This window comes from Bufo bufo, chromosome 5, assembly GCF_905171765.1.
Source record: "Bufo bufo chromosome 5, aBufBuf1.1, whole genome shotgun sequence".
Classification (NCBI taxonomy): domain Eukaryota; kingdom Metazoa; phylum Chordata; class Amphibia; order Anura; family Bufonidae; genus Bufo; species Bufo bufo.
In genome coordinates, this window is record NC_053393.1 from 115,724,927 (window position 1) to 115,751,658 (window position 26,732).

Here is a 26,732-nt window from a genome sequence, read left to right on the forward strand (position 1 = left end):
CCCTAGGGCACAACAGCCCACAGAAGCCCTGGAGCGGCCCGTCCAGGGGGAACCAGACTGGGCAAGGTCCCTGTCATGGGCAGTGGAAGACCTCTCAAAAATCTCCCATTCCACCCTTTCATTGCTGGGTCGTTTGGTAGAGAAATCACCACCGGCGCAACCCGCACAGTCGCATAGCGCACAAACCAGAGGCAGACTTCCTAGTAAGCGCCCCAGAGCAGGCACCCGTTCCTCCTCTGACGCTTCAGCATCCCCCCTGCTCCTGGATCCCATTCGCAGGCGTCCTCCCTTTTAGGCGACGCACTGTCAGAAGGAGAGCTTGGGGATTCGGATGCAGATATGGATCCGGAGCACTCTTTTCAGATTGCATCCATGGTGGATAGCCTGATATCGGCAATAAGGGACACCTTCCAGGTTCAGGAGGACCTTCCCTCCACTAGCCAACAAGGGGTGTCATTTCTGCGTACGAAGCAGAACCCCAAATCGTTCCCATTACACGATTTTTCTATCGTTGTCACGAAGGCTTGGGACCAGCCAGGTTTGCGTTTCATTATTCCGAAACGCCTAGACCTACTCTACCCTTTTCCACGCGAGTCCGTGGACAAATGGTCCTCCCCACCGAAGGTGGACCCACCGGTTGCTCGCTTGGCAAAATTCACTACCATCCCGGTGGCAGATGGCTCGTCCCTCCAGGATCCAGTGGATCGCCGCATAGAGTCACTCTCTAAGTCGATCTTTACGGCGAGCGGTTGGGCATTGCGGCCGATTTTCGACTCTGCCTGGGTAGCCAAAGCAGTTTCGGAGCGGTCCCTCCGTTTGAACCAGGACATAGCGTCCGACCTCCCTCCCGCTGAACTTCAATCGTCAGCGCTCCAAATTTCTGAGGCAGGGAAATATCTCTGTGAAGCGGCTCTGGATGCTGGGACTATGATCGCCCGTTCCTCAGCTCTCGCCACTTCCATCCGCCGGGAGTTGTGGCTCAAGGCCTGGAAAGCAGATTCCTCATCTAAGCGCTCCCTGTTGAGGCTTCCGTTCTCGGGGTCTCGGCTATTTGGGTCCAAATTATTTCGGAGGCTACGGGTGGAAAAAGCACCCATCTGCCCCAACCCAGGGCAAAGCGGCCTTTTCAGTCCAGAACTTCATCTTCTCGCTTTCAGTCCTTTCGCCGCTTTTCGGGCACCCGTTCAGCACCCGCCTCAGCGGCGGGGCCGCCCAATCAGGATCGGCGGAAAGGACCGTCCTTTAAGCCCCAGCAGGCCTGGCGTCCGCGGCCTCAGCAGCCTCGCACAGCCCCAGGTAAGCAGCCTTCAGCATTAAGGTTTGTCCCCACCCTCACAGGTGGGGGGGCGTCTTCTCCCGTTTCAGGAGATTTGGCACGCCCATATTCCGGACGCATGGGCGCTCGAGGTTGTCTCCTCGGGCTACAAAATAGAGTTCAGGTCTCTTCCCCCCCAACCGCTTCTTCCTCTCCCAGCCCTCCAGGGATCCCATCCGGGCCGCGGCTCTTTTGCACGCCGTCCAGTCACTTCTCTCACGGGGAGTGATTTCCCCTGTTCCCTTGGAGGAGCGGTTTACGGGTTTTTATTCCAACCTGTTTGTGGTCCCCAAAAAGGAGGGCGATGTGCGGCCAGTGCTGGACCTAAAACTGTTGAACCGTTATCTGCGGGTTCAAAGGTTCAGGATGGAGTCCCTCCGTTCCGTGGTTGCTTCACTGGTGAAAGGGGAGCACATGGTGTCCTTAGACATCCAGGATGCATATCTCCACATCGCCACAGCCCACCAACGGTTCCTTCGATTTGCCATCCAGGCAGCTCATTACCAGTTCGTCGCTCTGCCGTTCGGTCTGGCGACGGCTCCGCGAGTATTTACAAAAGTTCTTGCCCCTCTTCTGGGGATTCTGCGGTCCAGAGGCATTACTCTTCTCCCGTATCTGGACGACATCTTAATCAAGGCACCTACAGCGGCTAAATGCGAAGAGAGTCTTCAGATTACGATGAGCACCCTCACTCGCTTCGGGTGGATAATCAACCTGAGGAAGTCATGCCTGTCTCCCACCACTCAGATCAGATTCTTGGGCATGACACTGGACTCCGAGGCTGCCGTGGTGCGTCTACCACTGGACAAGAGATCGGACATTCAGAGGACGGTGCGTCTGCTCATTCAGCGCCGCAGGGTGTCTATTCGCAGCTACATGCGAGTACTGGGCCTGATGGTGGCCTCCTTCGAGGCGATTCCATTCGCCCAGTTCCACACCAGGGATTTTCAGAGGCTCATTTTGTCCTCCTGGGACAATTCCCGGGATTCTCTGGACCTCAGGATCTCTCTGTCCCACCCAGTGCGCGCGGCTCTTGGCTGGTGGATGGTACCGGACCACCTGTCCTCGGGGAAGTCCTTCCTTCCAGTGTCATGGACTGTGGTCACGACCGACGCCAGCCTCAGCGGCTGGGGAGGGGTCTTCGGTAGCCGGACAGCCCAAGGCTTTTGGTCTCCGTCGGAGTCCAAACTACCTATCAATATACTGGAGCTCCGGGCCATCTACCTCTCCCTCTGCCATTGGACCCCCTACTTGCAGGGCCGTCCGGTCAGGATACAGTCGGACAATGCTACAGCGGTTGCCTATATCAACCACCAAGGGGGGACTCGCAGCGGGACGGTGATGAACGAGGCCGCAAGGATTCTGCAGTGGGCGGAAGCCCATGTTCCGGTGATCTCGGCTATATTCATCCCGGGTGTGGACAATTGGACAGCGGACTTCCTCAGCCGAACGACGGTGGACTCGGGGGAGTGGTCTCTCCATCCGGAGGTGTTCGAGGACCTTTGTCTCCGGTGGGGACGCCCAGAAGTGGATCTGATGGCGTCCAGGCTAAATCACAAACTCCCGTGCTTTCTGTCTCGCGCAAGAGATCCGATGGCGTACGACGTGGACGCCCTCGTGGCTCCGTGGGACAACTTTACGTTTCTGTACGTGTTCCCTCCGTTACCGCTCCTACCTCGGATCCTACGCAGAATCAGGATGGAGGGCATTCAGACTCTTCTGATCGCCCCAGACTGGCCTCGTCGAGCTTGGTACTCAGAGCTCATTCTTCTTCTGGGAGACGTGCCGTGGCCCCTTCCACTCAGGCCCGACCTGCTCTCACAGGGCCCAGTCTTCCACCAGGGTTTAAATACGCTACGTTTAACGGCGTGGCTATTGAAACCTTCCTGTTGAAGCAAAGAGGTTTCTCCGATGCGGTTGTTCGCACGATGATTAGGGCTAGGAAGCCCTCCTCCGCCAAGATCTATTATCGGACGTGGAAATCTTTCCTCAAATTCTGTGAGGACAGGGATCTTCCTCCCAGGCAGTTTTCCCTCCCTACGGTGCTGGCTTTCCTTCAGGCGGGTTTAGAGCTGGGACTAGCTCTGAGTTCGCTGAAAGGTCAGGTTTCTGCTCTTTCCATTTTTATCCAGCGTACACTGGCGGTGTTAGGTCCGGTAAAGACTTTCATACAGGGAGTGGCTCACACCGCAGTCCCTTATCGGCCACCATTGCATTCCTGGGACCTGAATCTGGTGCTGGTAGCGCTCCAGTCCGAGCCATTTGAACCTCTGCGATCAGTCTCCCTTCGCAGGCTTTCATGGAAGGTTGCGTTTCTGGTTGCAATTACCTCCATCCGGCGGGTGTCGGAACTGGCGGCTCTCTCGTCCAAAGAGACCTTCTTGTTGTTTCATCAAGACAAGGTAGTACTCCGGACAGTGCCGTCCTTCCTGCCGAAGGTGGTGTTGGCGTTTCATGTTAATGAGGACATTGTTCTGCCCTCTTTTTGCCCTGAGCCTTTTCATCCTAGGGAGGTGGCTCTCCACCGTCTGGATGTGGTACGGGCCTTGCGGATCTACCTGGCAGTGGTGGCCCCTTTTAGACGTACGGACTCCCTGTTCGTAATCTCGGAAGGTCCTCGTAAAGGTTTGGCAGCCTCGAAGGTGACGATTGCTCGGTGGATTAGATCGGCCATTGCAGAGGCCTACTGCTCTAAGGGCAAGGTTCCTCCTCCCGGTATCACGGCTCACTCTACCAGGGCGGTCGGGGCTTCCTGGGCTTCATCACCCTTCGGCGTCTCAATTGTGTAAGGCAGCGACTTGGTCCTCTTTACACACCTTCACGAAATTTTACTGAGTGCAATTTTTCGCCTCGGCGGATGCTGCTCTTGGCCGCAGAGTTTTGCAGGCCGCAGTGTAGTATCTTACCGGAGGGAGTTGGTTTTGTTCTGGGCCAGTGGTTGTTTCCCGCCCCGGGGACTGCTTTAGGACGTCCCACGGTCCTGTGTCCCCCAATGATATGAGCGAGAAAACGAGATTTTTGTGAACTCACCTGTAAAATCTCTTTCTCGCTTTATTCATTGGGGGACACAGCACCCACCCATTTTTTCTTTTATTATGAGGCCAGTGGGTCCGAGTTGCCAGTTGGGGCTGGTGTCCGGTTTGGTTTTTTTGTTGGGCAGTGGTCCTTACTGGTTGTGTTTTGTTTCGGTACTGTTTCTCCTACTGCTGAAGCACAAACTGATATGCTCTCTCCAGGCTGGAGGGGGTATAGCCTGCAGGGGAGGAGCTAACAGCTTTCAGCCTAGTGTCGCCTCCTAGTGGCAGCAGCAAGCTATACCCACGGTCCTGTGTCCCCCAATGAATAAAGCGAGAAAGAGATTTTACAGGTGAGTTCACAAAAATCTCGTTTTTTCCAGTGGCCACCATAGTCCAGTAAGTAGGGGGGTTAGTTCGGGTGAAGAAAAAATGTATTTTTTTTGCCATTCTGAGGAAGAGTAACGTTTATTAATAGAATATTTAATATTTATGAGTAAAGGGTAAAAGTCAGGTTCGCGTCACTGCTGTCCAAATCTAAAATTGGATTAGAAATATCTACTGTAAGTAGTCCCACTACCTGCAGAGGGATATAGGAATCCTCCAGCAATTGTAAAGTATTCTAAGATCAGAGCCAAGGTTGAAATTGGAAGTAAAAACATAGAAAAGAAAGATGGCTCTTCTTCAGAAGAAGAGGGGGATTTGTCAGGTTTGGCGGAGTTAGGAGATAATATATGGATTAAGGTTTCTGGTTTAGTTTATCTTGAAGAAACCCCGACAACCGTAAAGCAATTGACTAAACTACTTAAAAACAGTCTGCGTGAGGGGAGAAAGCCAAATAAATCAGGTCTCCCTGGATCAAAGCCCTCTCCATGTTTTACCTCCAATTGTTAAATGTAATATTGGGTGAACATGGTTCTTTAATTATAAAAACAACTGTTTTATGAGTTTTATTTTGCAGCTGTATTTAACGGACGTCAGGAACGCTTTGAGGCTTCTTACTAATTACTTTTACTTTCTCCCAAATGTTTGTTTAGGTGAATGTTTTATTTGTAGCAATAATGAAGACCCTGACAGAATGTCTGGATAGAAAATTGGTTTGGAGCTCCAATGAATATTTTTATGTTGAAAGGTGTTATGTCAAAAGGGGCCCTTTCTCTGTTTTATGTTGGTATTGTGTTATATGTTATATATGTTATGTGTTGGGACATCTGATTAGGACCAGTGCACTGTTATGCACCAAAGCAGAACTGACTTAGGAAACATGGTACATTTCACCAGACCCCAAGGGGTGTGGACAAGTGATGTGAAGGGGAGGAGGAAAGGTAGGATATTGTAATGAGTGGACTTCCATTACATCCTATCTACTGATACATGATCCTATAGGTAGAAAGAACCTACTTATTAACAACTGCAGAACAAGATGTTCAAACAATCAATTGTATCTAAACCAAACACTGAGATTTCTCCAACGCAGCAAGAGTTCTTCTTTACATTTAATGATGGCACGTGCAGTGACGAAACACTTCAACAAACTCACTGTAAGCGTATGTTTACTGTAAGTCTCTCTCCAGGTAGTAAACTTCCCTCCTCAGCAGCATTTTAAAGGGAAAACAATCAGGTGGAAGGATGGGTTACCAGTGTATTTGCATCAACAGAATATAAGGGGAATACAACTTTTCCAATTAATAATCCAGACTGAGTTTCTTGTAGTTGGTTTCAGATTATTCAAAGATGGATCATCTTGGACAGGATATGCTGCCTCTACCCAAACTGATGTTGTCAAGTAAGAACCACTCTCTCCAGGAATGTCAGTGCAGGAGACGGAGCTGAAGGCACTCGCTGAGGGTTGTAAGATGGCTCAGGGTAAGACTGCTAACATTAATATAGATTATATAGATTGTAGGTATGCCTTTGTCATCATCCATTATTATAGTGTAATCTGGAGGAGCAGAGATTTTGTTGGATCCATGGGTAAGCTCATCAATAATGAATGTTGAATGTGTGAAAGGTGTTTGATGCCCTGATGCTACCTGAGGAGCTAAAGGCTAAACTATTACCTGAAGCCTACTGTAAGTGGGGGTCTATATGATACAGGCTGGTTTAGGGCCAGTAGACATCCAAAATGTGATCCGATACAGGCTACAGAGGCTGAAGGGAAAAATGGAAGCAAGAAGTAGAAGTGATGAGTGAGAATGAACTCTGGAGGGTTGTAAACTCTACCTTCAGAGGGCATTCTACCCAATGAGGATGGATTTAGAGCACGGGCAAATGAAGAGAGGGAATATGTGATTGGGTTCAGTGGTGGATGGCTCCTGGGTTCAACACTGCTGGCATCAGGTTAGTTCGAGGTTAAATGAGGTTTTCTATAATAATAATGGGAGAACTATGGGACTTCCAGGGAGGAATATGCCCAGGTCATCTTACCCATTTCAGAGACTGCGTATTGACTACATTCAGTTACCAGAGGTAGAACAGTGTGAATATGTCCTTGTCTGTATTGATCTCTTTCCAGGATATTCAAAACCCTGGCCTGTAGCAAAGGCAACAGCTACGAAGATACTGGCTGAGGTAGTATATAGATATGGGGTTCCAGAGAGGATGGAGGGTAATAAGGTAATTAATTTCATAGAAGAACATTGGGTATGGTGGAGAGATCGAATAATGACATGTAATTGAAAGATCAAGGCAAAGGGAAATAATGTCACTCCATAGTTCTGAATTCAGGAAGGATCGTGACTCAGAAGAATATCTTCTGGTCACCATATGAGATATTCTTGGGCTATATTATCTAGGAGAGGACTATACAGTATTATCTCCAACATGCCCAGACACTGTATTTTTTATTTTACTACCTATTGTTATGGTATGTGACTTCTTACCCATGAGGATCAGATACACCAAAGTGGGGAATTGGGCTATACTTTGTACAAGATACAGGCTGTACTCGTAATCAGGAGACAGGTTGTGGTCTTGGACAAGTTTCTGGAGATCTTTAATACAGTCTAGAATTTATAGTTGTTTTAGAGAGGAGCAGTAGAGACAAGCTGCTAGTGTGACATCTGTATGGGAGTCCTACAAAACCAACTGATTGCTGTAGATAACTAAGTGTGTGATTCCCTTCCAGATGTGAATTCAGTGGCTTTACCTTTCCACAAACCCTGTGAGCATTGATGATTGGGCATGTGTTAAGAGACATAAGGAAAACTTTCAATTACTGATTTTATCACTTCAAAATGAGTGAAGCGTTTGAAGGAGAAACCACCTGGAGACGCACCGACCAATACGAATACATCTGTAACTAAAGGGAAACACAAGGAGAGTCTTCAGTCTCTGCATTGTGCTGCTTATTGGACTTATGAGGTTTAAAGGACATTTAGGACAATACATTTATTATTCGTCATATGGCTACTGTAAAATGATCAATTTGATTGTTTGATATGTACAAATTGTTCAAATGATTCCAGTGTTATGTTTTCTATTCCTGTTACTGAGGAGGAGCTGATGACACCATATTGCTGGAATTTTATACTGTACAATGTGAATAAGTGGGTGTTAGGCTTATTAGTGTTACTGATTTATAAGGATGTCTATTTGACATATATTTTCAGGTTTAGCTGCATATAGATTAGGAATATTACGGTAGTAGGTTTCGTAGCAGTATTGGGGTTGTGCAGGCCAGACTCTTTGGAACTTCACTTCCAACTTCAGCTTGGTAAACAATACTGATCCTTGTAAAAAAGTATGGAGAGATTTTGTAACCTCGTTAACATGGAGTGAAGATCCAGAAGAGAAAGGTCTCAGTCACAGAAAAGAGGGAATTTAATGTATGTTATTCTAATGATGGGAATGGGCAAAGGTTGGGAACAAACACACGATGTAAGTTGGTCAAATATGAGAGATATTTGAGTCAAGGGACTGCTGTACTGATGGATGTATATTGGCAATGTTGTAGTCTGGCGTGTACCAGACTCCCTGGAGACTGGTCAGGTGTGTGCTCAATGGTTAAATTAATCCACCACTTGTTGGTTATCCCTAAGCATGCGTGGGTTCCAGGTGAGCGTGTGCGAATCAAGAGAAATACATATTTTGCTCCAGAGGAGGTTCCAGATGATTTTAAAATCTTTTCAAAAGCTGAAATGTTTTTTGCAAGTTGGTTGACTCCTGGAGAAAAAAGCAGCAGCAAATGCAAAATGGATCCAGAAAAAAACATGTACAAGCCATTAAAGTTTATAAATATTACAGATGAGGCCTTGAATGCCATTAAGGAGGAGGTCTGAGATTGACAGCGGTACAAAACCGATATGCTCTCAACATGATTCTCGCTTCTCAAGGAGGAGTTTCTGCAGTTACTGGAGACACTTGCTGTACTTTCATCCCAGCGAATGATGATGAGCAAAATGGAACTCTTGTTAGGGCCATCGAGCACCTCCATTCCTTGAATAAGCAAATGATTGATGAAGCTGGAGTTACAGGTAACTGGTTCTCAGGGTGGTCTTTGAATCTTCCGTCTGGGTTCTTGCCATTACCGAAGACCGTCATGCTTGCATGTGCTCCAGTACTGTTATTGTGTCTTGTAGGCCTATTGTTGTTTTTGTGTTGTAAAAGACTGTTCTTGAAAGCCATGTAAAAGTTGTTTGGATGGCACTCCTTAACAATGATCCGGTGCTCAGCGGTAGCAACAGTCAGTATATAGAAATATGAAACCGCGGCACTCGAGTTAGGTAATTAGTTATTTATTTATCCATCCAAAAAATAAGACTTAAGGCCAACGTTTCGGTCTCATCCCGAGACCTTGTTCACAGCCTGGAAGAAAGAAACGTCTGGTGTGGAGGATCGAGGATCCTCCACACCAGACGTTTCTTTCTTCCAGGCCGTGAACAAGGTCTCGGGAAGAGACCGAAACGTTGGCCTTAAGTCTTATTTTTTGGATGGATAAATAAATAACTAATTACCTAACTCGAGTGCCGCGGTTTCATATTTCTATGTTCTTGAAAGCCACCATGATGCTCACCGACGCACCTGTTGCTACAGAGGAAGTCAAGGATCCGGAGTATGAACTTTGTTCATTGGCTGAGGAGAACATCATATATTGAATTGCAGAAAGCCAGAGACATTGTGTGTGTAGTATAAATGTCAGTATCCTTGTGTGTGTGTGTGTTTTGGGAAAACCAACAAGGGGGAATGAAGGAGAAAATGAAAAATATATAGTATAATGCCGCCTGATTATACCAAACATTATATTCCCAAATCTTATGTGTGTGTATACATTCATAAGGTGGGGGCACTCACTTGGGTGAGGGGCTGTAGATTAGACAGGATGAAGCAAGCATTGGCAATGAATAACAGATGTTGGCCAAGAAGAACATGAAGCAAGCACACATTGTCCATGCATGGAGATGTCCAATGGGGTTGTAGAGAGAGTTTAACCTACCCAATGAGGATAAGACAAGTATGTGAAGTTTAGGATGGTTATGTGTATAAGATGAGTGTGGGCCTCTCCCCTTTGAGAATTTTCCTTTGTGCGATTGAAGCTGTTAATGCTCCCGGCTAGCCGCAATTAACCTTAATCTTCCTAAAGAATGCGTTTTCTGAGTGGTATTCCACAACAACGTCATTGCACGTTTGTCTGAATCTCAATGTTTATTTCAGTCAGCAAATTCTCTACTCAGCCATGAACAAGGTGCAATATATGGGTCCGAAACACTAATTTTGGCCATTTTTCATTTAAATTTTGGAGCACCTTTAATAAAGTAGGGGTCATTTATTAAGACCAGCGTTTTAGATGCCGGTCTTAATACCCCTTTGCGCAAGTGGCGGCTGAGCCCATTTTATGTAGAGGCATCGGCGTGTCCACCGCCTGTCTAAATGTAAGCCAGCTTCCTTGCTGTCTTACATTTAAACCATTTTCTAGGCCTAAATCAGGCGTAGAAAATGATAAATGAAACAGACTTGCCGGCCCAGTCCCTTTTTTGGATCTAGCGTGAGCGGGGAAAAGTCGCAGATTGTGGCGCAATCTGCGCCAGATATACGCCAAAAATGGCATATACCTGTTAGTAATAGACCCCCACTGTTTACATCTAAGAGAGTGCCATGGTGTTTTGATTTATTATGGATTACTCTTACCACTGAGCACCGATCAATCTGGGGTGCCGAGCAGATTATGCATATTCTTAATGAAAACCTGATACAGAGTGCTCTGCACCTCAGACTGGACCAAAAGCTCACCTTCCATCAAGACAATGACCCTAAGCACACAGCCAAGACAAGAGCGGCATAGGGACAACTCTATCAATGTCCTTGAGTGGCCCAGCCAGAGCCATGAAATGATCCCAATCAAACATGTCTGGAGAGACCTGAAAATGGCAGTCCCCATCCATCCTGACAGAGCAACACAGGATCCACAGAGAAGAAATGCAGAATATCCCTAAATTCAGATGTGCAAACCTTGTAGTGTCATACCCATGAAGACTGGAGGCTGCCAAAAGTGCTTCAACTAAGTCCTGAGTAAATGGTCTGAATACTTATGTCAATGCAAGATTGAGAGTATGCAGAGGATCTCAAAACCGGACCAAAACGGTTCCGTTTGATGTTAACACATTCGGATGTATCCATTTTGTTAAGGTGCGGTTGTGCTACATCAAAACGTAACAAACCAGATCCGGCACTAAAATAATTGTAAGTCAATGGTGACAGTACCAGTTTTTTCAGATCCAAAAAAAAAAAACAATCCGGCATCACTGACTTGATTGATTTTGCTGCCTGATCTGGTTTGCTCCGTTTTACAGACTGGACACAGGACTGCAGCTTGCAGCGGTTGAGTCTTCAGTCAAAAAACACTACAAAACCGAATGGAATGCATCCTGATCAGTTTTGTCCCCACGGACAATGAATGGGGAGAAAACTGAACCGTTTTGGCCCGGTTTTCAGATCCTCTGCTGGATCTCAAAACCGGAATGCCACAACGCAAGTGTAAAATAGCCCTTATACGTCAGGAAATGGTCGAGCCGTTGAAAGGGTCAGAGACAATGGGGGAGATTTATCAAACTGGTGTAAAGTAGAACTGACTTAGTTGCCCATAGCAACCAATCGGATTCCACCTTTCATTTTCCAAAGGAGCTGTGAAAAATCAAAAGTGGAATCTGATTTGTTGCTATGGGCAACTAAAATCTTTTTTACAGAAAAAAGATAATAATGCACTTAATAAAATAGATGCAAGCATTATATATGGACAAAGTCCTCACTCTGATGTAACAAAATCTGAGACACTTAGCCAATATATTTTGATCAAAAAACATCTGTGCCCTCCTACCAAGCGCCAAGGTGGTCTCAGTCAGGCGGGTCCTACGCTAAACCTACCTAAGCCGTTGAGCTTCTATGTTCAGGAGCGCAGACTCCGCACATATGGTGTGCTGCTCCTAGTCACCTCCATGTGCATCAAGCAACCGATGGGAGGAGGAGCCAGCACACCTATATGTACCACCTAATCAAGGCGCTCTATTGGATAGGAAGGGCAAAAGTGCAGAGGAATGCTACTCCCAAGATAAAATAGGAGCGCATTCACACTTTAAGGTGCCACTCCCTCAAGCATATACTACATAAACTGAAAAACCACAGAAATCAAAATTTTGGGCTAAGCGCCTCAGATTTTATTACATCAGTGAGGGCTTGGTCCATATATAATGTTTGCATTATTATCTTTTTTATGTAATTTTTTTTTCACAAATATGGCCAGGGACATCCGCACATTTATCTATCATATCGTGCAGGATGTTTTTATCTTCGTTTTTTCTGTGATTTTTCTATGAGCACCTAAGCCTGTTCTAATTTACACCGGTTTGATAAATCTCCCCCAATGTGCACAGACCTTTAGGAAAAGTTGGATTACATTGATTTATAGGTCACCAGGTTTGCCTTACTTTGCAACCCTATTGTACATTACAACGACACCCCTTTAACATGAGCATAGGACATATTTCACCTTCATCTACTCAAACACTTTGGTAATGCACTTAGCATCAGGTCAAATACCTTTCAGGACGTGGGTTATTTCTTATGGGTCTTCTGTCTTGTACTTCTCTGTCATATTTTAATCTACTGGAATAATTGTCATCAACCTCGCCATTTAAATTAAGTCTGAGGGGTCTTCTTTCTGCGTCCCGATCTCTTGAAATGTATCGGGGATGATCCATCATGTCGTCACCAACATTTGGCCTTCTGATAAAAGGATCCTCAGTTTCAGTTTGATTGTCTCTTCTCCCAGTCCTCTCAGCTTCAGACCGTCGGTCTTTGAGGAGCCGCTCATAAACTTCCATAGAACTGTAAGCATCCTTCTTGGGAAGGGCTTGGTCTCGACTGTATATTGGCACCGATGGGTACTGTTGCGGTTTTATTCTGTTCTGAGTTTTATTACTCTGTAACATGTAAGGGAAAATATTTCAATTTTATTTTCACGGCCAGAGAAAAACAGAGCTATGGCTGCTCTTTACATAATAAACTGACCGGACAGAAGCCCTTTAATGCTGTATGTCAGTAAAATATGAGTGGGAGGTTTTATTGATTTTTCATAGCAATTTTACTGATTACCAGGGATCCGATCACCACTGTCATTTACACATCATGATTTATGTCAGATGTACATTGCCAAACAGAAGAACACATAATACAAAAAAAAAAAAAAGTCATACAGCTGGCACCAGTTTGGGAAACATGTTTTTTAAATGGGGGCCATGTAAAGTTTTTTTTCAGACACATCCAAATCTAGTAAAGTCCAAATAGAAAATAGCCAGGTCACCCGGCAAAACTGATTGTATGCACATCAGGGATCCCCCACTTGTTCCAACATAGAAATAAATATCTCTCCTGTTACAGTGTGGACGCTTCCGCTTAGATTTGTACTGCACTTCAAACTATTCAATTATTTCAGCCTTACATATGCAGTAGAATATGTGTGTATATGGTAATTCACATTGATGCGATTTTGCTGCTCTAATTGGGGCATATACTGACATGTTTCAGCTGTTTTTAATTGGGTGCTTATGTAAGATTAGGTGAAGGGTGTAAGGGTACGGCCACACAATGTTTTTTGGACGAGGTGTTGAGGCAGATCTGCCTGCAGGATTTTCAGCCAAAGCCAGAAGTGGATCAACCAGGAAAGAGAAGTATAAGGCTAGCTTCACACTAGCGCTTTAAGATCCGGCAGAGAACAGCCTGCTGGATTTCTCTGCATTCAGACATTGCCGGAATCTACTGCATCACCGTCCACCACCATTCACTTTAATGGGGACCTGCGGACACACGGTTGCAGTTGTGGCCGGATCGCCGCCGGTCCCCATTATAGTCAATGGGGCTGGCAGGTGTCAGGTAGCGTCCGACAGTCCAGATGCAGACATCTCTGATGTCTAATACCAGTGTGAAACTAATTTGAATCTTTCCTTTATACTTCTGATTCCTTTTGAATCCACTTCTGATTTTTGGCAAAAATTCCTGCAGGCAGATCTGCCTCAACGCCTCGTCCCTAACTCCCATGCTGTAAGTCTACTCATGTGATTAATAAAACAAAGAATTTTATTTAATGCATGCCGGATCGATTTCCATCTGCATCCAAATATATAGTATGGAAATGTATACTCATACAAAAGTTTGAAGTTTGCCACCAAATGAGCAGTCAGTAAATATTATACTTCTCCTATGTGTAACAAAATGTGCCTAAGAACATAACACCATCATAACAAGCGTGAGCTGCTGTGCATCCCATAAAAATGCATGGCAAGGTTCTATGGAATCTACAAATTAAAGTGATTATTTTATTTTTTTATTTCTGGACTACCTTAGCATATTCTTCATATTCTTCTTCCTCTAGAGCTGCTTTCTGCAGCCTCTCATCATGCTCCTCTTCCTTCATCCTGAGGAACTGATTGTACTCTTGGTTCCTCTCAAGGCGTAGTCTTCCCTTAAATTTAAAAACATCATATACATGAGATCTTCTTACAAGAAACTATAGACAAGATCATAAACTGTGAAAAACTTGTGTGACAAACAGAAGGAATCAAAAATATAATGAACACATCTAGATATCCAACCTACAGTTGCAATAAAAAGTATGAGAACCCTTTGGAATGATATGGATTTCTGCACAAATTGGTCATAAAATGTGATCTGATCTTCATCTAAGTCACAACAATAGACAATCACAGTCTCCTTAAACTAATAACACACAAAGAATTAAATGTTACCATGCTTTTATTGAACACACCATGAAAACATTCACAGTGCAGGTGGAAAAAGTACAGTCCTGATCAAAAGTTTAAGACCACTTGAAAAATTGCAAAAATTCATATTTAGCATGGCTGGATCTTAACCATGTTCCAAGTAGAGCTTCAACATGCAACAAGAAGAAATGGGAGTGAGACAAAACATTTTTTGAGCATTCAATTTATTGTAAACAAGGAATAAACTGAAACAGGCTGTTTTTCAGCTAATCAATAGTTTAGGACCACACCTCCAAAAAAAAAAAAAAAATAAACCCCCCCAAAACAGAAATCCAATTTCCAAACATGAACTCAGTAATGAGTAGCTCTGCCGTTATTGTTTATCACTTCCAAAATTTGTTTCGGCATGCTTGATGCAAGCATTTCCATGAGGTGAGGGGGAACATTTCTCCAAGTGGTCAAGACGGCCGCACGAAGGCCATCTACTGTCTGGAACTGTTGTCCATTTTTGTTAACTTGCCTTGCCATCCATCCCCAAAGGTTCTCAATTGGATTTAGATCAGGGGAACACGCAGGATGGGCCAAAAAAGTGATGTTCTCCTGGAAGAAGTCCCTTGTCCTGCATTGGGCATTGTGTACTGTAGCGTTGTCCTGTTGAAAAACCCAGTCATTACCACACAGACGAGGGCCCTCAGTCATGAGGAATGCTCTCTGCAACATCTGGACATAGCCAGCGGCCGTTTGACGCCCCTGCACTTCCTGAAGCTCCATTGTTCCACTGAAAGAAAAAAGCACCCCAGACCATTATGGCGCCCCCTCCACTGTGGCGCGTAGAAAACATCTCAGGTGGGATCTGCTTGTCATGCCAGTAACGTTGGAAACCATCAAGGTTACATTTTTTCTCATCAGAGAATAAAACGTTCTTCCACCTTTGAATGTCCCATGTTTGGTGCTCTCTTGCAAAGTCCAAACAAGCAGTTCTGTGGCGTTCAAGGAGACGAGGTCTTTGAAGACGTTTTTTGTTTTTGAAGCCCTTCAGCCTCAGATGCCGTCTGATGGTTATGGGGCTGCAGTCAGCACTAGTAAGGGCCTTAATTTGGGTCGAGGATTGTCCAGTGTCTTGACGGACAGCCAATTGGATCCTCCAGCTCAGTGCTGATGAAATTTTTTTGGGTCTTCCACTTGACTTTTTTGTTCCATAACCCTCAGGATCATTTAAGAATTTAAGAAATTCCAAATGACTGTCTTACTGCGTCCCGCCTCAGCAGCGATGGCGCGCTGTGAGAGACCCCGCTTATGCAGTTCAACAACCCGACCACGTTCAAAAAGGGAGGAGAGTTTTTTTGCCTTTGCCATCACAACGTGTGACTACCTGACAGAAAATGACAACGAATCCACATCTTTGCACAGATTTGGCCTTTTAAAAGGCATGTGGTCCTAAACTTTTGATCAGCTGAAAAACAGCCTGTTTCAGTTTATTCGTAGTTTTCATTAAATTGAATGCTCAAAAAATGTTTTGTCTCACTCCCATTGCTTCTTGTTGCATGTTGAAGCTCTACTTGAAACCTTGTTAAGATCCAGCCATGCTAAATATGATTTTTTGCCACTTTTCAAGGGGTCTCAAACTTTTGATCAGGACTGTATGTGAACCCCTAGACTAATGACATCTCCTAAAGCTAATTGGAGTGAGGTGTCAGCCAACTGGAGTCCAATCAATGAGATGAGATTGGAGGTGTTGGTTACAGCTGCCCTGCCCTATAAAAAACACACACCAGTTCTGTGTTTGCTTTTCACAAGAAGCATTGCCTGATGTGAATGATGCCTCGCACAAAAGAGCTCTCAGAAGACCTACGATTAAGAATTGTTGACTTGCATATAGCTGGAAAGGGTTATAAAAGTATCTCCAAAAGCCTTGCTGTTCATCAGTCCACGGTAAGACAAATTGTCTATAAATGGAGAAAGTTCAGCACTGCTGCTACTCTCTCTAGGAGTGGCTGTCCTGTAAAGATGACTGCAAGAGCACAGTGCAGACTGCTCAATGAGGTGAAGAAGAATCCTAGAGTGTCAGCTAAAGACTTACAAAAGTCTCTGGCATATGCTAACATCCCTGTTAGCAAATCTACGATATGTAAAACACTAAACAAGAATGGATTTCATGGGAGGATACCACAGAGGAAGCCACTGCTCTCCAAAAAAAACATTGCTGCACGTTTACAGTTTGCACAAGAGCACCTGGATGTTCCACAGCAGTACTGGCAAAATATTCTGTGGACAGATAAAACCAAAGTTGAGTTGTTTGGAAGAAAAACACAACACTATGTGTGGAGAAAGAGGCACAGCACACCAACATCAAAGCCTCATCCCAACTGTGAAGTATGGTGGTGGGGGCATCATGATTTGGGGCTGCTTTGCTGCGTCAGGGCCTGGACGGATTGCTATCATTGGAGGAAAAATGAATTCCCAAGTTTATCAAGACATTTGGCAGGAGAACTTAAGGCCATCTGTCCACCAGCTGAAACTCACCAGAAGATGGGTGTTGCAACAGGACAACGACCCAAAGCATAGAAGTAAATCAACAACAGAATGGCTTAAACAGTAGAAAATGCACCTTCTGGAGTGGCCCAGTCAGAGTCCTGACCTCAACCCGATTGAGATGCTGTGGCATGACCTCAAGAAAGCGATTCACACCAGACATCCCAAGAATATTGCTGAACTGAAACAGTTCTGCAAAGAGGAATGGTCAAGAATTACTCCTGACCGTTGTGCACGTCTGACCTGCAACTACAGGAAATGTTTGGTTGAAGTTATTGCTGCCAAAGGAGGTTTAACCAGTTATTAAATCCAAGGGTTCACATACTTTTTCCACCTGCACTGTGAATGTTTACATGGTGTGTTCAATAAAAACATGGTAACATTTAATTCTGTGTGTTATTAGTTTAAGCAGACTGTGATTGTCTATTGTTGTGACTTAGATGAAGATCAGATCACATTTTATGACCAATTTGTGAAGAAATCCATATCATTCCAAAGGGTTCACATACTTTTTCTTGCAACTGTATGTTCACAAAAGGTCACTTTGTATGCTCAGAACTTTACCATGAGCTAAAAATGTAATTCACAATTTTATTTAATTATGTTTCTAAAGTAAAGTACAAGGATAAGGTCAAATAGTATGGCCTTAAGCAACCTCCACCCACAGCTGTCAATGGGTGGGCACAGCCTGTTTATGTGGGTGGCCATGCCCTGCCGCGTGCAGCTGGTCAGACCATGGCCAGGCAATTTGTGCTTACTCCAAAGTAGACGACTTACCTTGGCTGACAGACGCTCACCAATGGGGAGAGACAATCCAAAAGTGATTGGGTTTACTTCACCGGTACTTCTCAGGTGTTTCTAAATGATAAGAGAATATAAGAATCTACAAACTATTCAGTATTCCTTTAAACAAAAAGTGGAGCAACAGAACTGTTAAGTGGAACACCACTGTTAAAAGGGGTTGTCCAGTCTTACATTAAAAAAAAGATTGATTATCTCATCCGATTCAGAAACTGCAAACTCGGTAACCTACTGAATGCAGTTTAGCAAGAAGTAGGGTAAAGGTAGAAATGAGTATACAGTATTTTTCACCCTATAAGACGCACCCCCCAAAGTACATCTTTTGGGGTGAATACTAATGAATGCTTCCATTATGCAGCAATATTGGGGAGTGGTGAATGCAGCACTCCCTGTGCAGGCTCTGTACTCAGCACTTCCTGGTCTTAGACTGCAGGTGCCGTATGCTGTGCTACGTAGGCGCACTCTGTGACCTCACATTGCGCAACTTCGGGTCACAGCACGGCAGGAAGAGCACTGGGTCTTAGGAGCGGCAGCAGCATACGGAACAGAAGAGGCGAGTTGATTTATATTTTGCCTGATCTGAGGTCTGATGGGGGTCTTATTAACATGGGGGGTCTGATCTGAGGTCTAATTAACACTGGGGGTCCAAATGGGGCTCTGAGCTGAGGTCTGATGAAAATTACTTTCCGTCTTAGGGGCGAAAAATAACTGCAGGATCAGGCGTCATATTGCCGTTTGCAGCCTGTTACAATAAATAGGTTTTTATACTTGTTTTTATAGTAGACATTATGTCTTTTGCTTTATTGGACACCAGAAGGACTGTAATTTGTCTTGTGTTGTCATGACAACCTTCCCCAGGGTGGATTAAAAGTCAGCGCGTTAGTACGCGCTCAAGTCAGTGGCCTGAAGAAGCGCAATTCTGCATGAAAACGGCCGTCGCCGCTATGTGTGGATCATCTGCATTTCGCCCCTGTCATTTCTGCCGATATTGTTAAATCATATCCCGGATGAATAAAGGATCGTTTTTGTAAATTACTGCATGGGTGAGTGCCGCCTTCTTACTTTCTCTATTTTTTAACTTGCTGACATATCTTTGGATTGGCGTTGCACCACAAGATTGCAGTGAAGACGTGGAGGTGTGCGGTGTATTGTGATAGAGTGTACAGCAGTGCTGCCTACTACGTGTGTTGACTGTATTTGTGAGTTATAACCTCCCTTCTGATCTTCAGAGGTGTCACGTGACTAGCACTCTGCTCTACAACTGACACATGACAGGAAGTGCTGGTCACATGACAAAGCTGAGGATCAGAAGGGAGTTTATAACTCACAAATACAGTCACTGGTAAGATTACATGCACTACAGTTTACATCAGGTCAGAGAATAAACATTATTGTGGGAGTGCTTCTTTAATTAACTCGCATTGCAGGCGTGAACTTGATGTGTCCCCTTAGGCTGCGTTTCCATGTTACAGCTGTGGGGCAGTAGCGTTCTGTGCGGCTAAGCGCCAAGTTGCAAGATCGTAACTTGCCAAGGATTCAGAGCAAGTGCAGGTGAGGCACATAAATTGTATTTGCCATGAAATTGCAGCAGTTTCGTCACTGTCTCAGCCAGACAGTACAGTACTACCCTGTGGTCGCAACATGGAAGCCCAGCCCAATAATAGATATTTTAATAGTTTTGACGACACGCCTGTTGTGTCACTGTACATAAACTGCTAGCACACTGAGCATGATCGGTCAATGCTCTCATTAAAGGGGTTGTCCCAGAAGAACATATTAGGACACATGGACGTCATGAAAAGGGGTCTCACACTTCAGAACACGCATGTATTTATAAATCAAGCACAAATTTATTTTGAGCAGGAGAAATATGCTAGACCCGAGACCTTACACTGCTGCCAACCACATGCTAGTTCAAAGACAACCATATCAGAAGGAAGTTATCTGATCAAAGAAATCTATTGAAAGGCTGTAGTAAATATATTTTAGCTTACACCGATTACAAATAAATAAAAAAAATGTTTTCATTAAATCATTATTAAATAAAAAAACAAAAATAATGAAATAGAACAAGCCCCAGACGTCACTGTGATGCCAACAGAAAGTGAATAAATTAAATTAATATACATAGACGTACATACAGTAAATAAGCAGGCAAGGGCTAATGCAATTATGCAATAACCGTAACATTCAGGAGCTAGCGGGTAGCAAAGCGCCAACAAAAAGCGAGCAAAAGGTTTGAAGAAAAAATAAAATCAAAATGACACTGTGTGATCCTGGCCTTGAGAGGATTTAGATTCAGCTGCTAAAAACAAACAAGGTATATGTACCAAGCTAATAAATCATATGATTTACAGATGAAGTTAGTAAGGAAACACACATTATGAGGATTATTCGTACACAAAATGTATTATGACGCAGCAAATGACACACTAGCATGAAGCCAAACACCAGCCTCCTACCTTTCGTTTGGCCTCAGCATTTCCCTAGAAGTCAGGAAAACACAGCACACTATTACATGGAAATGATCACAAGGAAGACTCTTCACTTTGACCAAACAGGGAGGCCGAGAAGATTCTTCTAGATTGTCCAATGGCTAAATATTTGAAAGGCCTATTTTACGTTGCAGTTTTCTAGTAAGTACTTTACATCAGCATTTTGTAAAATTCCAAAAACAGAGAAAAAAAAAAGCACAGATTGCAGATTGTAAATCTGTTCACGTGGTGCGGTGCTGCATCGCGGCTGTTGTTGCTGTGGTGCTGCGTGGTGGGGTGCTGTTGGACCGCAGGGTCGCAGCGGTGGTGCAGCACCAGTTTAGAGTAAGTACCCAATTGTAGAGGCAACCTTGGCATGGTGAGTGTGCCTATGCTTTTTGATCAAATGTATACTAATGCCTTGTGTACACTATGTAGATTAGGGCTTTGCATACTATTATTCACGCTGAGAAGTGATATGAATTGTGCTGAGAAGCAATAATAGATCAATGCATAGTATGGGGATGTGTGATGCATGCTTTTTTCTCTTTTTTTGGAATTTTGTAAGCCAAAATCAGGAGCAGGAAAATTCATAATGGAAAGATCTGCACTTTTTCTTTGTAGGTTGCACTCCTGGTTTTGACCAGAATACTGCTATGCTAAAGGGACCTTATGAACATTTACTACAGACCGTCTCGGCTTACCATTCAGTATGATTTAATTCAATATAAGTGTTAATACATGTGAAATGAACAGACGCTTGTGCTCTACAAGGCGACTCAAAACGATGGACCTGATATCAAAGCAGTATTTCACGATGGCAACATGTTACAATTACCCAAAAAGTTAAAGATTAATGGGGCTGTCCGAATTTTGTAAAAACTCGAGTAACTACCAAAAAAAACCTAATAAACGGATATTCACCACTTTTCTCCTCTGCTTCTTCTTAGGCTGCGCTCCGCTCCTCATTGCTGCTCTTTGTTTTTCTGGCTGCAGTGTTTATGTTCTCTGCACACAGGTCATCGCTGCAGCCAATCACTGGCCTCAGCAGACACGTCCAGTGTAAAGGCTACAGACTGCAGCGATGACCTCAGCATGGAACATAACTTATGCCACCAAGAAGATGCGATCAGCAGCAGGAAGACTGGAGCGTAGGTCTCAAAATAAAAAAACAGGGAAAAAATAGCCGAGTACCCATTCATTTGTTATTTTAGACCATTTAAAGGGGCTGGCTGAGGTTTTTATAGAACTCTGACACATCCCCTTTAATGAGTTATAAAATTCTGTGTTAAAACATTTTTATCTGAAGTTTCTGGCCACCCTGTGCTTCGCCTCCCCGCCACACACACACAAACTATTTCCTGAAATTGTCGGTGCCAACAACGAACGCTCTTTGGCATTGGCAGATGAAAGCCAAACCACCATTGAAACACATGCCTCACTGCAATAGCAGACTCAGTCTTGATGAACTGCAGAACGTATAATGTCTTGTGTTTTGGGTTGATATTTTACCAATGACTGTTCATGGTTGCACGCAGGGTCAGATTGCCATAGACCTTACAGGGAAATTTCACGATGGGCTTTCTGCCGCTAGCAGGTTATCTAATGAGTTCTCAGCGGTAATTAAAGCTGTGAGAATCAGGTACTCATGTACCCGGCCAGTGACCACAGACGCCCTCCTGAATTTTACAGCTGTGGCCTGCATCTCACCGCTACTGATGGCCACCAGAGAAAGAACAGCTTTTGGGGCAATAACACGTGGCCAATTATTTTTATTATTTTTTTCTAGGGCCACTTTAGGTTCCCATTCCGCCCATGGCTGCACGTGATCCATTTACATGCCAGGAATGGAGAAAAGGTGTGAATTAGCGCTTACTCTGATACGTAAATATATATAACAGGACTGAACTTCTTGAACACGTCTTCTAGATTGCATGACCGTGCTTACCTGATGGAGGTATTTTCGATAATCTTGACGTAATTCTTCCTTTAGTTTGTGCTTTTTTCTTTCATAATCTTCTCCAAGAGGTAAACTCAACCCATAGCTAGTATCTGAAAGGTTTGGAATGATTTCAGGGTAAAGTTAAAAACAACTGAAATAACTACAAGTAACACACAAACTACATAAAAAGTAAGGCTAAGAACTCCACTACCCTTGAAAATTAAATAATACTGACATGTAAAGTGGAGCTCCAGTTTGAATATGTGTACTCCACATCGTTGTCCTTAAGATCCATCAGCAGGATAGGAATCAGGTTTATAGCAGCCTGCATTCTGTGGAGACATTCTTCTCACAGGACTAGTGGCTACCATTTATTAACAAGAAGCTGAGAAGCGGGCTACAGGAAGCGGCTGTCTATGTGACGGCTCTAATGATCTGTGTGACGGGGTGGTGCAGGTGTCGGGGAGAGAGGCAAGTATAACCTGTGAGAGGGGCCTGGGCATTTAGGGGGACATTATATGTCTCGGATAACTCCTTTAGTGATAAGGGATAGTGCATGAACGAAATGCCTTAAAAATTGTATCTGCTAGTTAAAGAGGACCTTTCACCAGAATAAAGCATCTAAACTAACTATACAGACGTGTAGAGCGGCGCCCAGGGATCCCCCTGCACTTACTGTTATACCTGGGCGCCGCGCCGTTCGCCCGGTATAGCCTCCGGTATCTTCATAGTTAGGCTCCACCCAGGGGAACCTGCCGGCGTCTCATTCTCCTATGCTGTAGCGCTGGCCAATCGCAGCGCTCAGCTCATAGCCAGGTGGAGAACATATAGATTTTTTTGAAAAAGTTATTTTTTTTTTTAAATGTACTAAAAAAAAAAAGGTGGTAAGGTGTACAGTGCGGGAAGGCGTGTACCTCACCTGGGTGGGATAACTGAAATCCAGAATGCAGTAGTCTCAGCAGTGCGTAGTTTGCTGAGACAATGTTGTTTAAGGTGTGGATTTTGGTTGGATTGGCAGATAGGTCTGGTAGTGGGATCTGCCAATCCACACACTTATAGTACGGGTGTTCCCTTTGCCCTGAGGGGATCGCAGGTGAAGCCTGGTCTGATCAGGCTGGCATAAAGCACCTCCCAGTGTCAGTCAGGGGAGAGTGTTATCTTGGAAATGAGACCTGCAGAGGTTCAGAGTGGTCTCAGCTGGGTAGGATGAGGGACCACAAGGCTAGGCGACAGCCTGAAGTTTGGGGGACGCAGTGACGCCTGCGGAACAAGGGTCACAGGGTCAGAGTCAGGAGGACTTCTGGACCACATTCCCCAACGGTACTCGTATTGATACAGCCTGGGGGCTGGTGGACCGTTTGGCGGAGAAAGCAGAGTCTGATGTCAGGTATGAACAGTATCCTGTAGGTGAGTCAGGGATTCCGTTTATGTATTAGGTAGTGCCTAGACGGGCAGGTGTTTATTTTGCATCGTTTATGTTTTACAGTTGGTGGAAGATGCGGGCAACATCCATGCTGAAAGGATACAACAGAAAGTAAAAGGCAAACTGGTTGCTAGGGGCAACGACATCACAGAAAAGAGCAGGTGCTGCTAAAAAAAAAAAAAAATGCTCGTGCTAATCTGGACTCTTTTTTCCCTTTGTCGCAAAGTTGTGCGGTGAAGCCCAGTGAGCTGGGTGGAAATGGCTGTGGTCTGGTGGAGCCCGTGGGAGAAATCCTGCGAGTTAGTGATCGGGGGAATCCCGCCAACAAGTGTCTCAGTTCCTGCCCAAAGTTTTGGACTTTCTAACAAGGGGGCCAGAGACAAATACTACTGTATCACTGACCTTTCTGACGGACTATGGCTCGGTACAGTGGGAGGGGAGCTCTTGAAATGCGAGACCCTGAGGGTAGAATTCATACTGGGCAAGGACTTTCCGTTATTTTGGCAGATATGGAGCAGCGAGAGTGCTTCAAGTTCTGCAGTTAGAGTTCCGGAGACAAAGATGTGTGTCGTTGCCAAGGGCAACCAACGGGCGCAACCTGAGGTGGAGAGCGGTTCAACTCTCAGGAGTTCCAATATTTCCTGTCAATGTGTACAGAGTCCTAGAGTGTGCGGCTGGAGTGACCGTCCGGGAAAGGTCTGGACTCAAGGCCATGGCGTCTCCAGTAGCAACCGTTGCATCACGGAGTCTGCAGGTGATCGTGGTACCAGGAGCCAAGGGCAGGTATCCAAAATCTGGGAGAAGGATGATTATCTCAGTAGAGATGTCCCTGGAATATCCTCGTCTCCCGTGACATCAGTGGGTAAGAGCATTCCTGTTATTGATTGTGTGGCAGACCCAGTGACAGTGAGCAGGTGCTACCTGCTGAGCCGGTACGTGGTAAGACACCAAGACGAGAGACTGCTACAAAAATATGTGACAGTGTGATAAAAGCAGTGTCTGAACAGGCGGGTAAGCCGGTTGAGGTTGCTCCCTCACAGGAGTCTGCAGGGGAGAAGGTTACTGTGTTGCCTAAATTGCCCGTGACAAAAGCTAGTTTTGGGATGGCAAAACTCAGAGATACTATGCTAGCTAGGGGTAAGAGGAAGCGTGATGGTGAAACCTGAGAGTGATAAAACGATAAGTGTGCTGGACAGTCATGCGAATATTAAGAACTATCCGGTGGTTCTCACTGAGTGCGAGACTACGGTGAGAACTGGGATTTATGGACTTGCTGGTATAAATACGCTCATGCATGAGGGAATGTTGGGCCGTGATTTCCCTTTGTTCTGCAAGTTGTGGGGAAGAGGAAGCACTTCTGCAGGCCGTGACGAAACTCCTGCTTAACTGGTACCTAACCCTTTAACCGCTTCAGGACACTGATGTCCTGGTACTTAAGGACACAGGGTGTACGGGTACGTCCTGTGTATTTCCGATCACCGCCGCCCGGCGGGCGGTGATCGGAACCCGGTGCCTGCTCAAATCATTGAGCAGGCACCTTGACTAAATGCGTGTCGGCGAACGCTGGGGTGAGAGAAATATCTTGGCAACAGACAACTTCTCCCATTTTTTTATACAAAGTTGGCATTTGACCGAGATATTTATCTCACCCAGCATGGGTATATGTAAAATGACACCCCAAAACACATTGCCCAACTTCTCCTGAGTACGGCAATACCAGATGTGTGACACTTTTTTGCAGCCTAGGTGGGCAAAGGGGCCCACATTCCAAAGAGCACCTTTCGGATTTCACCGGACATTTTTTACAGATTTTGATTTCAAACTACTTCTCACGCATTCGGGCCCCTAAAATGCCAGGGCAGTATAACCACCCCACAAGTGACCCCATTTTGGAAAGAAGACACCCCCAGGTATTTCGTGATGGGCATGGTGAGTTCATGGAAGTTTTTATTTTTTGTCACAAGTTAGTGGAATATGAGACTTTGTAAGAAAATAAAATAAAATTCCGCTAACTTGGGCCAAAACAAATGTCTGAATGGAGCCTTACAGGGGGGTGATCAATGACAGGGGGGTGATCAATGACAGGGGGGGGTGATCAATGACAGGGGGGGGTGATCAATGACAGGGGGGGTGATCAGGGAGTCTATATGGGGTGATCACCCCCCTGTCATTGATCACCCCCCTATAAGGCTCCATTCAGATGTCCATATGTGTTTTGCGGATCCGATCCATGTATCCGTGGATCCGTAAAAAACATACGGACATCTGAATGCAGCCTTACAGGGGGGTGATCAATGACAGGGGGGTGATCAGGGAGTCTATATGGGGTGATCACCCCCCTGTCATTGATCACCCCCCTGTAAGGCTCCATTCAGACGTCCGTATGTGTTTTGCGGATCCGATCCATGTATCCGTAAAAAACATACGGACATCTGAATGCAGCCTTACAGGGGGGTGATCAATGACAGGGGGGTGATCAGGGAGTCTATATGGGGTGATCACCCCCCTGTCATTGATCACCCCCCTGTAAGGCTCCATTCAGACGTCCGTATGTGTTTTGCGGATCCGATCCATGTATCAGTGGATCCGTAAAAATCATACGGACGTCTGAATGGAGCCTTACAGGGGGGTGATCAATGACAGGGGGGTGATCAGGGAGTCTATATGGGGTGATCAGGGGTTAATAAGTGACAGAGGGGGGGGGGGGGGGTGTAGTGTAGTGGTGTTTGGTGCTACATATTGCTGAGCTACCTGTGTCCTCTAGTGGTCGATCCAAACAAAAGGGACCACCAGAGGACCAGGTAGCAGGTATATTAGACGCTGTTATCAAAACAGCGTCTAATATACCTGTTAGGGGTTAAAAAAAAAAAAAACGCATCTCGTCTCACGCACGTTCACAGGAAATCTCACGTCTCGCGAGATGACGCATATATGTCCTGCGTTAGGCGGTCCGGAGGCGGTTTAGTGAAGTGACCATTAAAAAGAATGGTGCAGATGAGGTGCAAAGGGATTGTCCCAAG

General features: G+C 45.2%; 1 protein-coding gene across 4 annotated transcripts in view; it reads right to left on the reverse strand.

The window, feature by feature from the left end:
- CSPP1 (centrosome and spindle pole associated protein 1) overlaps window positions 1–26,732 on the reverse strand; it is a 119,478-nt gene that overhangs the window by 80,573 nt on the left and 12,173 nt on the right. For 3 of the 4 annotated variants that reach the window (XM_040432806.1, XM_040432804.1, XM_040432803.1), the window contains exons 4-8: window positions 22,296–22,399; window positions 20,336–20,359; window positions 17,850–17,930; window positions 14,159–14,281; window positions 12,361–12,743 (exon numbers count right to left, since the gene is read on the reverse strand). In XM_040432806.1, the coding sequence (XP_040288740.1) occupies window positions 12,361–12,743; window positions 14,159–14,281; window positions 17,850–17,930; window positions 20,336–20,359; window positions 22,296–22,399 (715 nt within the window). The remainder of the gene's footprint in view (window positions 1–12,360; window positions 12,744–14,158; window positions 14,282–17,849; window positions 17,931–20,335; window positions 20,360–22,295; window positions 22,400–26,732) is intronic. The other variant, XM_040432805.1, reaches the window with a different exon arrangement.